A 15,328-nucleotide genomic window follows, 5' to 3' on the forward strand; every position below is an offset into this window, starting at 1 on the left:
CACCCCCGGGCTCCCGAAGGCCCTCTGGGGTCCCACCGCACCCCTGGGCCCCGCTCACCTGGGCAGCATCTTTGGGATCGCACAACCTCCCCGAGATTCTGCTCAACCCACAGCACCCCTGAGATTCTGCTCATCCCACAGCACCCTGGGGTGGCTCTTACCTCCGAGTGTCTTCACTCGCATCCTGTTGGTAGTGACGCCTCGGACCACACTGAGACACCTGTTGAACGGGTTGTTGAGGAAAAAAAAGAGCACCTCCTACTTAGCGGTTGGACAGTTGGTGGCAGGACATGGCTCAGAGAGGTGCAGACCATCAAAGACACCTGTGAAACAGCAGGAATTCCCAAGGAGGAGGGTATAATCATAAGCAAATAGGCACTGACTAAGGGCCCTGACCACCTGAGCTGGCAGTGGGTCCCTGTGGTCATTCGAGCCTGGGAGGATGGGAAATGGGTCAGGAGCTGCAGAATTTGAGAGTTACCCATTCCAGGCAAAAATTAAGCTTTGAACACGTTTACCTCTTCTATTACAGCCATGCTGTGTCTGAACATTCATATTAAATTTTAATCATTTAAAGACACATTGCAGTTTTGTTAGAGCAGGAGTGACTCAAATAAGAGCCAGCACATGTAGCTCAGGCAGTACAATCCACCCAATAAGCAACAAATATAAGCCTTAAGAAGGGGGAAAAGAGAGAGGTTGGATTCTCCCTCATGTCTTGGTGCTTGGTTTGCCTGCTCACCCCCAAATGGCAATTCTCTGAAGGCACAGCGTGTGCCAGCGCTGGTACAGGGTTGCGGATAACATGACTCCAGCAGGAACACCTTGCTGAACTCCAAGATCTTAAGTATCCTTCCTCCCCCTTCCCAGAAGCTCTTTAAAAACAGTATTTGGTTCATTTATTATTTATTGTTGCTTTGAATGTACATTATTTGATTTACAAACACATATAATATTATTTACTACATTTTTACAAAGCTTTTGAACAATAAAATTATTTTTATATAAATACAATTTTCAGTCCTCTCACCACCTGTTATTTATAAATATTTGCTTTCCATATTTTTTTCCTATTTCCCAGGTCTCCATAATTCCTCAGACTTACAGACAGTAGCTGTAGCAGCAGCTTCATCAGAGGAGTTGTTTAGTCACTCCCTTCTTCACTGGAGCTGCTGGACTTGTGGCAGCACTGCAGTCCTATGATGGTTCCTCTTCTTCCAGCTTCTCACCCTCCTGAGTTATCATTCCTAGAAAATCCCTCTCAGCATGAAGCAATCAATTAATGAAGATCCATTAACACTATTCCTGCACCTGTTAGTGGTGAACGCCTTTGATTTGTGACACTGTTGTTCCAGGGGAACATTTCCTGATGTGTCCCATGTTTTCACTTTTGTGATTATTTTTTGTTTGTTTTTTTTTCTTTCTTAAGGAAGTCAGAGAGGTGTCACCATAGTAATAACAATAACAAAGTCCATGGTGGCTGAGGAATGTACCGTGACCAGATCATTAATACTCAGAAATAAAACGAGGTTTTCTGGAACAGGTGGGGAGTTACTTGATTTCAGAAGAAAGAAAGAATGATCAAACTTAACATAATGCCAAAAACAAACACCATTTTAAGGAATGTGTGATCTTCTTGGCAAGTAGGTCTTGTTTTGAGATAATGATCCACAGAATCAGCGAATGAGAATTTCTTTGGTTTGTAACCAAGTTGATTTCGTGCCTTGTCTATTCGGAACGTGTGAGTTACAGTAACGTTCCACACCTGAAACCCAAAAGGACAGTTTTGGAAGTGACTTTAATATCAGATTTTCTAGAACTTGGATGAAAATACATTGGCAATGATATTACAGTGGAAACAGAACAGCAAACAGAACTCTACTGCAGAGAATCCTGTCTGCATCCAAAGGGCATATCACAGACTTCATGAGAGTTTTGGTCAGAAATATATAAACATTCTTTCTTTTTATATATATTTACCTCATTCCTTGTCAAGAAAGGTGTAAAGCTAAAAACTGGCTTTAGTATCAGGTGCAGATATTCCATCACAGTGGCTGTGAAACACAAAATTAATTAATGAGACAGACGGCTGGATAACAATAAACTGAGACAGTGCTGACATTGCACATCCTGTAATTCCTTCTGATATCAGAGGATGCAATTAGGGTGGTAGAAGGCAGGGTTTAACTTATAAAGTACATGATGGACACGGTTTATGAATAGCCTTTAAAATTTATCTAGTAATTAGTGCCAAATGGCACAAGGGATTATTATTTATTGGAATAATTTAAGTTACATAATTCCTACAGTTTGAGTCCCATCATTTTATAAAACCACTATGGAGCTTTCTAGGAATAAAAAAAAAAAATACAGTCCACAGTAATTAAGAATGTATTTTATTTCTTTTACCTGCTATATGAACCAGGAGAACAGGAATATGTATCCAGGGTTTCCTGTAGCCTAATTTTTCAAACTAGAAAGGGTATAAAAGGAAAGAATAAGAGAGACCTTGTACCAAATTGAGCATGTCATGAAGCATGAAAATGGAAGGAAAAAAAAAGGAATGTTGATAAAACATGTATCTAAAATTTTTTCCAGCTAGTCTTCCTATCAATACTGGTAGTAAGAAATGCAATTGAAACCCACTACTCATTCTTTGCTGCCCACCTTCCACCCTTCAAATGCAATTGGATAGCAAAGGGGGAACAAGGCTTTTCCAAGGGGCAAGTGACCCAGGCTGGAATCCTTCCCTACAGTTAAATACAGGCCCATTGTTCTACTGCAGTAATTTTCCCAGAGGAATTCTCTGTGTTGGCGTTGCAGGATTAAAACTTTGGCATGCTCCTGAAATCCCAGCTTGGTGTTTATGAAAATATAATGTTGCCTCTTTTTAGCTTCTAAGATAAGATTCTGAATGAAGGGAATTCCAATTCCCTTCTGTGCTGCAGTTGATGGCAGGACAGAGATCAGCAATGGCTCTGAGAAACCTGCCAGATGCTCGTGGCAGAGCTTGCCCTGCACTGTGAGTTTGCTCCACAGAAATGCTGCTGCTCTGCAGCAGGTTCTGTACCTTGGCTAAATTATCTCAAAACAGTAAGGCCAAATTCCACACTTATACATAGCCAAAACTTCCCTGAAAGCCAGTGGAACTTTGGGACATGCAGGGAGAACAGGACTGAGTTTGAGGTTAAGTCATTCAGTAATTAATATGCCCTGCACTTCATTTAGTTTGTATGGTTTTTAGCCAGCAGTAGGGCCAGAGCCTGTGAGGTGCCTCTGAGCTGAACACGTACCAAGGGCACGATCCACTCAGAGAAAATCACATTTTCACCATCGTGGATGTAATATGCCTGACCACTCTGTTAAAGAAGCAGAGAAAAACAGTTAGAAAAACACTATACATAGGATGGCATTCCTTTCTCTCTCATACCTACCCATGTCTTGGTTTTGTGAGTAGCACACCGGCACGAACACAGTGAATGTACACAGAGCAGCTCAGCAAACTGCCTGCACTGCACTTCACTGTGCTCTCAAACACAGTTTTGGGTAACCCCATGTATGATGGTGAATATATTATGGTAGTTAAAAATACTGTTTCCTCCAATAAACCAGGAAATTATATATTTTCAAACCAGAAAAAAACATGAGCCAAATGTGTTTGCATTTGCACTGTCCACGTGTTTCTGGAGCCACACACCATTTTTGAGAATTTAGCATATGACTTTTTGGAGACCCTTTGATCTCAAAATATCAAAAATTAAACCTATTTGAGAGCTAAAGCTACTGGGACACAGTTATTATATTGTTTACTTACAGCTACATAACCCTTCTCAGAGGTGAGAGCCTCAGCAGCCAGTAAGTGAGCTTGTACTAGATTTCCTATGTGAACCCAGTTCATCTGAACTTCGTGATTCCCAAACTTGAAGTTAAAAAGTCTCCGCTGGATGTTTATCTGTAGAAACAGAAAACATGTGATAACTATGTTACTCCTTTATTATGCAGTACAACATTCATTTTATCTCAGCCCAAATACTCAGAGTTTGCTGTATTTGTGTACAATTACAGCACAAGAAATGTGTCACAGGGAGAAAAAAAACTAGTTGGTGTTTTCATGAATCAAAGACTGTTGCACTGATAGGCAGTGGCCAAATATGGTGACATTAGAGTGTTTAGCAGAAATTAAAGTGCATATTTAGAAGTCAACATTTCCATTAAACGATCAGGGATGCAAACCTACTTCTTTTACCACGGCATTTCAGCCTTGCATTTTTTAATTTTCACTGCAAGGTGATCCTGGCCGTGTCTGCAGTGCTCAGTCTGTGCTGTCTGTTACTCTGTGTCACATCCCCTGTCACCCAGCTTTCACAACAGCCTTCCTGGAGCAACGGTTAAGAACTGCAATCAAGGTACTTCCACTTGTGTTATGCCCTTACAACTACTTGTGGTGTCCTCCAGAGCTGACTACAAAACACATACGGCTACTCGTGGCAGGTGCCGCTGCTCTTCGGGTCCGTAGATGCCTGGGGGGCGAAGCACACACGTGTGGAGCTTGTCCCCTCCTGGGAGAGAGAACAACAGGGGACCTTCAGACAGCTTGGATATCAACACATGGCTGACATATATTGTCTGAATCTTACACTATCAAAATAAAGGCTCAGTCTGACCATTCTGTGTGATTCGGTTTCCTGGGAACTGGATTTCATTTCCCTATAAAATTGAATTCAGTAGCTGTGAAAGGCCTGAGCTTGGGAGCCTGAAAAGCCAAATCCCACAGAAGAGTTTGATTAGGAACAGGGCAAATCAAGCTTTCCTCCTGGTTGTTTGGCTTTTGCTGTTTATTACAGAGATAAGTTTACAACTTATATTTGTCTATCCCTGCAGACACATGCAACACTGGGAGTAGATCATTCCATTTGCTACATCCAGACACCTGGCTTCCTTGCAGCTCAGGGGCACCACAAAGGAATAGAAGAGGTCTCCTAAACAGAGGCTTTCAGATGAGTTTGAATATTTTAAATCAAAATGAATAAGTTTGACCAGTGAATCACTCAGCAGACCCCTCTGGCCCCTGAGAACAGGCACAATGACACCTTTTATCTGGCCAAGAGTAACAGGGGGTAGGCATTTGCTCAGGAGTTAATCAAGGATGCTAAAATTGAATCCCCACCTAATTTATGTTTGCCAACTTAGCAGTTAAGAGAAATCAGTAGGAATAGCAAAATATGTATCTAAAAATTTCCCCTGCCATGTACAGATAGATTTTTAGTCACAACTATTCCTGCAGGTGCAACTTTGGAAGTCACCTGATATTGCCAATCTGTTAAAGAAACTGCTGCTATTCCTGCCAGATACCTGCAACAAAATAAATCCTCACTTCAGTTAAAATCCTCTACTTATTGATAGATGAGAAAACAAAACCCATTAGCACTACTAATGATAGGAAGACCCCAAATGCTTTATACGTACCTTTGAGTAAAGTTCCATTAGCAGCAAGAACCATTTGGTCTGCAATTGCCTTGGTTCTAGAATAATGATTAAATTGCTATAAAGAAAGGCAGAATACAATCATTTAAATCACATTATTGCATCTGTAGAGGCAAACTTACTGTTTTTGACTGATAACATTTCAATCTAGCCAGCTCCTAGATATCAGCTGAGCAAAACACAATTAGAAATAACAAGATTTAGCAAATATATACTTTATGACAAAAAACTTATCAGACTTATATTTTAGAGGCACAAATTTAGTTTCAGAGTGAATTTAAGTACACCAGTATTTACTTCACTCACTTTTTGCGCTGGATGTACAGAAAAAATTACTCCCAAGCCAAATGTTCTGGTGGGACAGATATTTTTTCAAATTATCCTTTTTGAATTGAAAAAAGTTTTATAAAAACAGTAAGTTAAATATGAAATTAAAAATTCAGACTTTCCAAAAAACAGTTCCATTTCTTATTGAAGTTATGTGGGAAGTTATAAATCATTCTCTCCCAAATAGTATCTTTCAGTGTGAACTTTAAAAATTGCACCCATGTGTATTTAAACAATAGGATTCTGGACACAGTTGGTACATGCTGGTTTAGTGATTACCTGTCCACACAAGACTAGTTATCTGTTGAATTCTGTCTTGCCAGATTTTATATTGGAAAATATACCATGGAAAATTCCAAAAGCCATTATGATTTGATTATTTCTTCATTGATCATGGGTCAATTTACATGAATGAAAAATAATTTAATGGAATTTGACCTACAGTAAAACAGTTTCTTCCCTCAGAGCAGCCTCACACAATCTGCCCTTTCAAGTACAGTAAATCCACACCATCACATGAACAACAGACCTTTTCCAGTGGAAAATACGGCACAGTTTCTTCATCTCCTTCTTCAATAGGATTCCCTCCAAACACCACATTCACTGTGCTGGTGTATATCAGTCTGGGGATATTTCTTTGTTTGCAGACTACAATGACAGACAAAAGAAATTATTTTAAAACAAAAATAAAGAGTGAGAAATAACACATGAACTGGCAGCTTCTCTTTTTGAAAGCAAACATTACAGCAAAAAAAGGAATATTTTAGTTTTAACATTATCATTTAATATAGCATTGTCTTTCATTCAGATGGAATTCTTCACCCCAAATACCTGCTATGCAAATATTACATGTGGTGGTCACCAGATGTTTTATGATTGGGTAACTAATCATATCACCACTGGATTGCAATCACCAACTGGACAGAGGAATCTTTGTGGGGAAAAAATTCCTCCTTCAGAAACATTTCTTAAAACACGTTCACTTTACAAATGGAATAAAAAGAACATGAGTAAGAGCATTTGTTGTGGTATAGCACTGCCAGTGTATAATCAGTAGTGCTTTAAATGCAAATGAAATTAATGTTATTTACAAAACAAAGCCTTAATTATAGATTCCAGTTGTGTTATTATAGCTAAATTCTGCTGCATATATGTCATTGCAAACTTGAATAACATAAATTTCCTTTTCATTTAACAATATTTCTAAAGTTTAAGTGAATTAATATTCAAAGTCAGGAATTTTTAGAATTTGCAGAGCTGTCTGTCCAGGTGGGTCGTTGGCTCCTTTTGAAAATAACGAATAAAATTATTGTGTTGTAAATATTTGGAACCAAACAGAATACTAACATCTATTATTAAAATGTAGATGAACAGGTTCATGCTCCTCCCAGACTCTTGCTTTGCTGGGAGCCTATGGAAATTTGCCATGACATGTTTCTGTGAGTCTGGAGGTTGGGGTAGGAAAAAGGGAATATGTGGGAACCTCTTCCCTCTAACTCACATAGAATTTTATTTGCCTACTATTCCATTTTGCTTTTTTTTTCAGTAATAACACACAGGCAGCATGAAACTTGGTCTAAATAAAAACTAGTTTTGATTATTTTTTTTGCCATTTGGTTTTTGAGGGAAAAGCAAGGAGAAAGTAGCTTTGGTATTTACAATACACTTAGGTTTGAATCAGATGCAAAGAAAGAAAAGCGAGGTACCTACCATCAATTATTATTTTTGTGCCTCCAACATTTATGGATTCAATCTGATCTTTCTTTTGAAGCTGGAAATAGAGTTTGCACAAGATTTGATTCATGGAACAAGTCACATTCACAATATGATTGTTACAATTGCCAGATGTAGAACAGCTGAGGCCTTTTTGTGATGTGTTACAGTTCTCTGCCTGTCTGACAGGGATCTCTGGCAGTTCTCATTTTGCTAGTCTTGTTCAGTTGAAAAATGAAAGATAAAATGCATCTAAAATGAAATTATAATGCTTCAACATTTTGTCACCTCCTCAGATAATCCATGATACAGAAACAAAAATTACAGGTGGGGGTTATGCTCCCTGAAAGGTTCTACAAAGTCTTGTTCCAGTGCAATCTGTCTTGTTTCTAGAAATAAACGAGTAGTTTCATGACTTTTTTGATAACATAAAAAAAAAAAGGATAAGCCTTCTTCTCCAAGATCTTAAAACTATGATCTCATTTTTCTAAAATATTTTGTAGTACATTAGGTTTATGCTTTGACATTTATTATTTAAGGAATACCTCCCTTGTTGCCTGTATGGATGACTTGACCTTTCTAACCAACCTCTGTCTGACATAAATATCACAGAATTACATTCTTTGCTACATGCAGACAATTTTTTCTTTCTCAAAAATAACAACAGAAAACATTGGGAAAATGGTACTTGCTTGTTCTAATCCTGACATTCCACATGCAGCCACGTGAAAAACACAGTCAACCCCTTCACATGCCTTGAACACTGCATCATAATCCCTCACGTCTCCCTGGAAAATGAGAGAAGAATGAGTTTTTGACAGGTAGAGCTGCTTACATTCTCTATAGAATTACATCAATTATGGCTGTTAATGAAAACCTAAAGATATTTAGATCTATTTTTCACAGTATTTAACTGGCATTAAAAAACCCCATTATAAACAGGGTGAAAAATCCGTGACTAAGAATTTTGTCAGTGTTTTGCTGCAAAGCAAACACGACTCTTGTTGGCTTCGATTATAATGCGTATTTTCACCCTGAGTCCTGCAGCCTGGCAGAACTTGTCTGACTTGAATGGGAGCAGCACATGCTCCAGTGCTGGAGAATGAAGCCCCAGGGACAATAAACCACAGCGGGAAGGGTTCAGCTGGGAATCACCAAATAAGAGAACCCCTTTTTTGGCACCCTGGGATGGGATTTGTGCCGTCTTCACAAATGTCTCTGTCCATCTAAGGTTTATTTTAGGTGCACTGTATGATAACTTCAATTACAGCTTTGTACAAGATTTTAAAAAGCAGTACACACTATATGCATTGAATATTTTATTAGTGTACAGTAGTGTATTGTAATCACACATATGAAATCCTGTGTATCACTGAACCCACACTGTATCCAATATCAAATGCTATGCTGGGGTTAGAACACTATATTGCATTTTTGTATACCAGGTAATACTATATTAATAATACTCCACATATATACATATATTAATAAAATATTATACTTTTATTTTCAGAATATAATATTTCAAAATATTAAATATTAGTTACTTTAATGAACTTGACAGAATAATCTCCAAAGAAACAGCTGGAGGTAATATTAAGAGCTAATCTAACAGTCTTTAACTCTCAACTTTTTTCTTCTGAGTCTGGCAAAGTGTTTCACAAATATGGTTGACTTACGCTTCCCACCCTTTACCCAGTGCTAAAGCAGCTAATGAGGATAAACAATATTAACAATCCCCAAATCACTGATCAAGGCTCAGATCTCTGAAGTGACTTATTACTTTATTTACTAGGACTCCATAGTTCCATTTTCCAGGTAACTCACCTATACTTTGTAATATTTATTTTTTTTAAATTGAATTATAAAAAAACCCTATTGTAGAAGATCATTTGTGAGATCTTGAGTCTCCTTTAGAAGATGTAAATTGCCATCACTCCACCAATTTGAATTGTTAAGAATCAAAACCTAATAAATGAGTGTCCTGGAAAAAGTATGAACAGGGCAAGGATATGTGACACTTTCCCCCTGAACACTCTTCTAGTCTCTAAGTATTTTCATTCAGAAGATTTCTTGAGCCTAATTGAGCTTACCTATTTAGTCATCTCCAAAGGAAGTAAATTTTTGGTGAGGCTTTGCACATGCTTTACCCACTGCACGAAAAACAACGTCACTTTGTACTGAACTGACTCCTCCTCATTTCCCCTGGTGGCCTTCCCTTCTCGTTCCAGGAAGGACAGTGAGCAGTCAATCCCTATCCATGTCAATGCCACTCGCTTTGTAGAGCCCTCCTGCTCCCAAGTCACCTCTTTCCCAGACTGGAAATCCTGGTTTCCTCAATCATTCTCTGCACAGCAGTCATTCTGCATTTGTGAGCACTCTTATTGCCTTGTCTCTCAACTTTTCCTTGAAATAATTCCCTGAGCAGTAACTTTGTCACTCCACTGTTTCAGGGGGGTGAGCTATGAGTGTGGGGGGCACCTCCCTCACAGGACTGCAGAAGGTCAGTGGGGACACAGACACTCCCCTGGACTCTGTTTGCCATCTCTTCATCAGTTACTTATGCATGTGAGCACCTTCTACCACGACTTCTTGTCCTCAAAGGCTTTTCAGTAAATGTTTTTTAAATCCTTAAGAGGAAGCCTCACTGTGCATACAAGCAGGATAACGTTACTTCACTGCTGTTAAAGACACGATTTCAACGTACCTCGAAAAAATCGGCTCCGTTGGGAATCTCCCACTTCGGTTTCCGTACATCAAACAGAACGACAGCAATTCCTGACCTAACCAGGGCACAGCCCAGATTGTATCCCAGGTAGCCTCCGCCTCCTGTCACCATTGTCCTTGTGCTCCTGTTCCCCAGCAGCCCAGCAGGCTCCTTCCCTTGGCTCTCACATTCCTGGTTGCTGGGGAGCTCCGCTGGGGATCCTTCTGGCATCACGACTGCAACAGAGAAGATCTCATGGAAATTCCTGCACAACACACTGAGATCTGGGTAATTTCAGTGATTTTCACATTACAATGTCCCTTTTGTGGCTGTTCTATTTGTATTATCTTAACATGTTTAAAATGTGTACAGTAATAATTTTGCTGATGGGCCTTCTATGTACAATGAGTAACAAGTCTGAATACTTTTATATTCCAAGATACAGTTTTTTCCTCATACCCAGAAGTTTCATATAATATAGAAATAAAGAGACTTTAGAGCCATTATAATTACCTAACCTTAACAGGTATGATTACATTTTCAAAAGCTTGGTTTAATCAAACATTTTATTCTTGAAAACTCACTGATTTCTGACATATTAATGCCAAGTAGATGTCACCCTACTAGTCAGGAAAATAAACCAACACATTAGATAAGGAATATAAGAAAGGATGCATTCTACTTTTAAAATTCACTTTATTTCACATTTGGGTCACAGTTCTTCAGCAGTGATAAAAATTTGTTTCTATTTTAAGTTTCTCTGGTTATACACTAAATACATTTAGTTTTTTGTCCAGCTCTCACTAACTTGTCCATATTGTTCTCATTAGGGCATTTATATACAGCTAAACTAGTGTAAAAAATAAGTGTAAAATGCAAGCTCCTTATGTTGAAAAATATCCTGACAGTTCAAAAATAAAAAAGAATCCATCTTTCCAAACAAAATTTAAATTAGAACTAATATAACAAAACTAAACAAGTATGCTCTCCTGTTCAAGCAAGGAAACATAAATTTGCATCTCTAGATTGTTCAGTAGTCTTAAGCCATATAAAGCCCTTGGTCTTCTGAGAAAAAGCATCTTTTTATACACTATAAAGAGAACTGAAGTCAAGCTTATCACAAATACCACAAAAAGACATTTGAAAAATGGTATATATTTGAATACTTGTAATTAATACCTCCTTACATTTTAACTAAGACAGGTTGTACAAAAAAAGTTTAAAGATATTTTTTTTTCCTAGAAATCTCTTTCTTAAAAAGCACTAATGGCATTAATATATTAATCTGCTTCGTGGAATTAGAAAATTGTTATCAAATTTTGAACACAAACAATTTTCTTTAAGAAAATACTTCTTTCCAGACAGGTAATTTTTTTTTCTCTGATTTTATAGGAGCTATTCTGATTTATGAATGTATTCTGCATGATGAGCAGTTACATCTCAGGCAGTGCATGAAGTATGAGTTGCTCTTAGCTCCCCTGCTGTCACTTCAAATATTAGAACAAATTACTTCCCATAAAAAGTTAGAGTCAAACATTTCAGGTTTTTAAAATTAGCTAAAGAAGCAGTAAGTACCCTTGGTAGAATGCTGGCTGTCAGCTGTCCCAGTCCTTCCTGGCCAGGTGAGATGGGGAGAGGTCTCTTTGCTGGACAATTTGTAACTCCAGGGCATCAGGTGCTCTCAGCACAGAGATGTTCATGTGTGCTCAGGCCCTTTTGCTGTTCCTGCTCCTTTGTAGCTGGTGGCTGGGCTGTGAGCCAAAAAAGGGCAGGGCTTAATTTGTACATAATTTACGTTCCTTTTTGGGAAAATAACAGAATATTTTCTCCACATCAGACCCTCTTAATGTTACCTGGTAGAAGTATAAGACAGTAGGTGACACAAATACACTATTGGTACCACCAGTCTGTAGATAAACTGTACTAGAGAAGAAACAAAACTCCAGTTTGGCAGTGGTACCCAGCACTTCCATCCTCACTCTTCTGTCTTCATCCCCAACCCAATTTTGTACTTGCAGAGAGGCTTAACTGAGGGCACAAGGGTTGTTCTCTGGCTTCCAAGATGAATGAAGGCAGTGAATTAACTCACAGACAACACAACATGGAAAGGTGACTTACTGTTAAATAATACATTTTAAATTAATGATAATTAATTAAATGATTAACAATTATAGACGTTGATCCTAAGATTTTAAAGCCCTTTTAAAACAAATATCCTTTTACAAATTCAACAATGAGAAATCAAAGCCAACATTTTCAAAAGGGTGTGTCTAAAATTAAGTCTTAAAGCAGTAGTTAAGATGCTAAAGAAACACTCCCACATCTAAATATAAATGACTACAATTTTCAATGTTTGCATGTTAGAAATATCTCAAGTTCACAGGTGGCCTTGCAATTTAAATGTAGTTTAATGTTCATGTGCTGACAAGAACTCAAACTGACACCTAGGCAAGTATATTTTAGCATAACATATATGTTCTTAAGTCCCTGTAGTTGGCATTAGAACCAGAACCTTTGACACCAATCTGCACTTCTTGGGTTGCTGGATGAGGGACAAATCCAGCTCAGAGTAAAACCCCAAAACCACCAAATTCCCTGGTTTGAGCTGTCCACAGCACTGAGAGCTTTTACCATTTAATGCAAGAAATAAAGTGCCCTGAACTACTCCAGAACTCCTCCACAAGTCAGAGCAGCTGGTCAGCTTATTCATAGATATCAATCCCTCATTTCTTGGTGAAATTCAACAAGGAGTATTTTAACTTGGCTTTGGTTCCACCAGAAGGGGACACCTCAGAGGAGCTTTCAAAGTGCTATTTTGTATTCTCTTGACTTCAGTGAAGAGGGGTGACCACATTTTATTTAATGCATCATTCTAAGTATTTTTGAAAGAAACAGAAGCTAAAGTTACAAGGAGAAAAGTTGCTGCATTAAGATTTGAGCTTGCTTTTTGAATCACAACTCTAGACTGCCTTTTTCTACTTTTTCTCCTATAACCAGTCCCAGTTCATGCAGGCACACAGAAAAAAAACATGCAGTACTTGCAGGAGATGACTGTATAAAACACAACAGGAAGGTGTCAGAGAGTTTGTCTTACACAAGTTCATTTCAAATTACATGCTGATAGATGCAGGTCTGAATTGAGTAAGAAGGACTTGGCCTAAAACAGACAGGAGGGTGTCTGTCTCCAGCCTACAAAGTCTTGTCCCGGGGCTGGTTCTGTGGGCAGTGCTGGGTCACAGAGAGGTACCAGACAGATGTGTGAGACCAGGGCTTTGTCCCTTCCACTCAGCAGGTCCCATTAACTCCATAGCTCTGCATTTCCAGGCCACAGAACAGGAGTAATGCTCCAGCTCTGAGGTAACAGGAACCTGAAGGAGGGTTTTTAATTGTGTGGAAGATACTGTGCAGAAAAGAGCCTTTAACAGAGACGTACCAAAGCGTGCAAAGCTCGGCAGAGGTGTGAGCTGAGGTGACAGCTGGATGTTTGACATGAGTCACAGGCAGGATGGGGTGTTCTGCAGTGCCCAGGGGCAGGGGAATAGCAGAAAAGCTTCAGAAACTAAGCTCTCTCTTAAAGCTACTCAAGGATAGGATTTTGCTGAAATAACTGCAGCATAAAAATACCCTCTTTTCATTTGACTTATTAAAAATTCTATATTTAAGCCCTAAATTAGCAGAGTTGTTCAAACTCATCATGTGTTTGAACACCTCCTTGTGCACTTGTTCACATCCAGATGCCCCATCACATGTACTGACACAATCTGTGAACTCAGAGTGGTGAGACTTGTTTGGACAGTGCACCACATCACTGATCTCCTCTGTAACCCCAGAGAAGTCTGGACAGATCTGTTGAGTACTTCTGACTAAATGTGACTACAAAAACAGTCACCCTCATAGCAAGGACTGAGTCTAAACCAACAGAGAGTTGAGAGTAGGGAAGTGTCAATGGTGAGGGAATCACACTTTCATTGAGAGAAGATGAAACATTTAAATGTTAAAAAGCATTTAAATCAGAATGTCTTGCAATGTTAATGGAAAAAAGGGAAAAGAATGAAACTCTCCTCTAATTATGTCTTGCTGTGCTTAAAAGTTTTGGTCAAAAAGATAAATCATGGTATCTGAATTAAAGGAAACCTAATATTTATTTTTCATATAACCCAATGCTAAACAGTGGTACCTATCAAATATTTCTAAGGCATGACATCATCCTTAAAAAAGGTTTCCCAATTAATGCAATAACAGATGTAATTTAATACCCAAAGTATTATGATAATGCAACATTCTTCACATTCCTTGCTAAGTTAGAAGGGTAAGACACAGAGGCAAAGCAACTTACCCATGTCATGCTCTAAGTCCAGACCAGAAGGGAAAAGAAGATGCAGATCCTTATTCCAAGCTGCAAAGCTGAGAGATCAGGTTCTTCTTCTTAAATCCCTCCATTCTTCATTAACATACATAAACAGTCTCTATTCCTTCCTTTTTCCTGTTTCTTTGTGTATTTGAGTTACAATTCTGCATATTTCACTGTTTCCTCGTGGAAGGAATAAAGCACACATAAATAGAGCCTTGGAATGTGTCATATAAAATGCTTTTCCCGTGACTTTGTTCTCATTTCCTTTGCATTCGTGGCTGCTTTGCATGTTACACAGATTGATTTACAGGTCAAATGAAATGATAACTGTGAGCCTGCATTGCCAAGTCAGGATGGAATTACAGGAAGAAACAAAACAACTTCTCACAGCAGCAGTGAACATCCCTTTATCAGCTCTTAGGTCTTGTTAAAAAAAGGCAACAGTTTATGCAATATTTGAAGGGAAAGAATACAAATGCATCATAAATAAAAATACTGCATTAAATTGTACTGAATAAAGGCAGATTTCTATATAATTAGCAGGGATCACAGCTTGGCTTCTTACACCCAGGAATCACAGAGAAAACAAGCCACAGGGATGAAGTATATAGATGCAGGTTTTAAAAGGACTATAAGAACAATTCCAATAGGTTTCCTCTTAATTCAAAGGTTTTCTAATGGTTGTTTCACTAGAGAGAAGTACAGATCAACATTACTATTACATGGTTTGCTTTCATCCCAAAAAC

At 38.5% G+C, this 15,328-nt stretch overlaps 2 protein-coding genes across 3 annotated transcripts in view; both read right to left on the reverse strand.

The window, feature by feature from the left end:
• SDR42E2 (short chain dehydrogenase/reductase family 42E, member 2) overlaps positions 1–242 on the reverse strand; it is an 11,128-nt gene extending 10,886 nt beyond the window's left edge. Inside the window, exon 1 of the mRNA XM_018067357.2 lies at positions 162–242. The gene's annotated coding sequence lies outside the window, so the exon portion shown is untranslated. The remainder of the gene's footprint in view (positions 1–161) is intronic.
• A 679-nt stretch (positions 243–921) lies between these two features.
• LOC103761509 (putative short-chain dehydrogenase/reductase family 42E member 2) lies at positions 922–12,743 on the reverse strand. Of its 2 annotated transcripts, XM_018067354.2 has the most exons (13): positions 12,085–12,743; positions 11,807–12,005; positions 10,232–10,467; positions 8,217–8,312; positions 7,522–7,582; positions 6,341–6,459; positions 5,467–5,542; positions 4,477–4,559; positions 3,815–3,952; positions 3,294–3,359; positions 2,410–2,473; positions 1,981–2,054; positions 922–1,765 (listed from the first exon to the last, which is right to left on the reverse strand). In XM_018067354.2, exons 2-13 carry the CDS (start codon positions 11,901–11,903, stop codon positions 1,562–1,564), a joined length of 1,314 nt encoding a protein of 437 aa, XP_017922843.1. In that variant the 5' UTR covers positions 11,904–12,005; positions 12,085–12,743; the 3' UTR covers positions 922–1,561. The 2 variants fall into 2 exon arrangements, with proteins under 2 accessions (XP_017922843.1, XP_008926369.2); XM_008928121.3 differs by having other exon boundaries at positions 11,807–12,743.
• Positions 12,744–15,328: the final 2,585 nt, after the last annotated feature.

This window comes from Manacus vitellinus, unplaced genomic scaffold (assembly GCF_001715985.3).
Source record: "Manacus vitellinus isolate BGI_N305 unplaced genomic scaffold, ASM171598v3 scaffold_12_pilon, whole genome shotgun sequence".
NCBI lineage: Eukaryota > Metazoa > Chordata > Aves > Passeriformes > Pipridae > Manacus > Manacus vitellinus.

What these genes read in the sequence shown, in the direction of transcription:
- LOC103761509 (XM_018067354.2), bottom strand. Translation starts at nt 11,903, where the DNA reads ATGCCCTGGAGTTACAAATTGTCCAGCAAAGAGACCTCTCCCCATCTC. An exon ending in GAATGTCAGGATTAGAACAA is followed by an intron (nt 7,583 to 8,216) that starts GCAAGTACCATT and finishes CTCTATTTCCAG; the next exon opens with CTTCAAAAGAAAGATCAGAT. An exon ending in CTGAGAAGGGTTATGTAGCT is followed by an intron (nt 3,360 to 3,814) that starts GTAAGTAAACAA and finishes CTTCTTTAACAG; the next exon opens with AGTGGTCAGGCATATTACAT.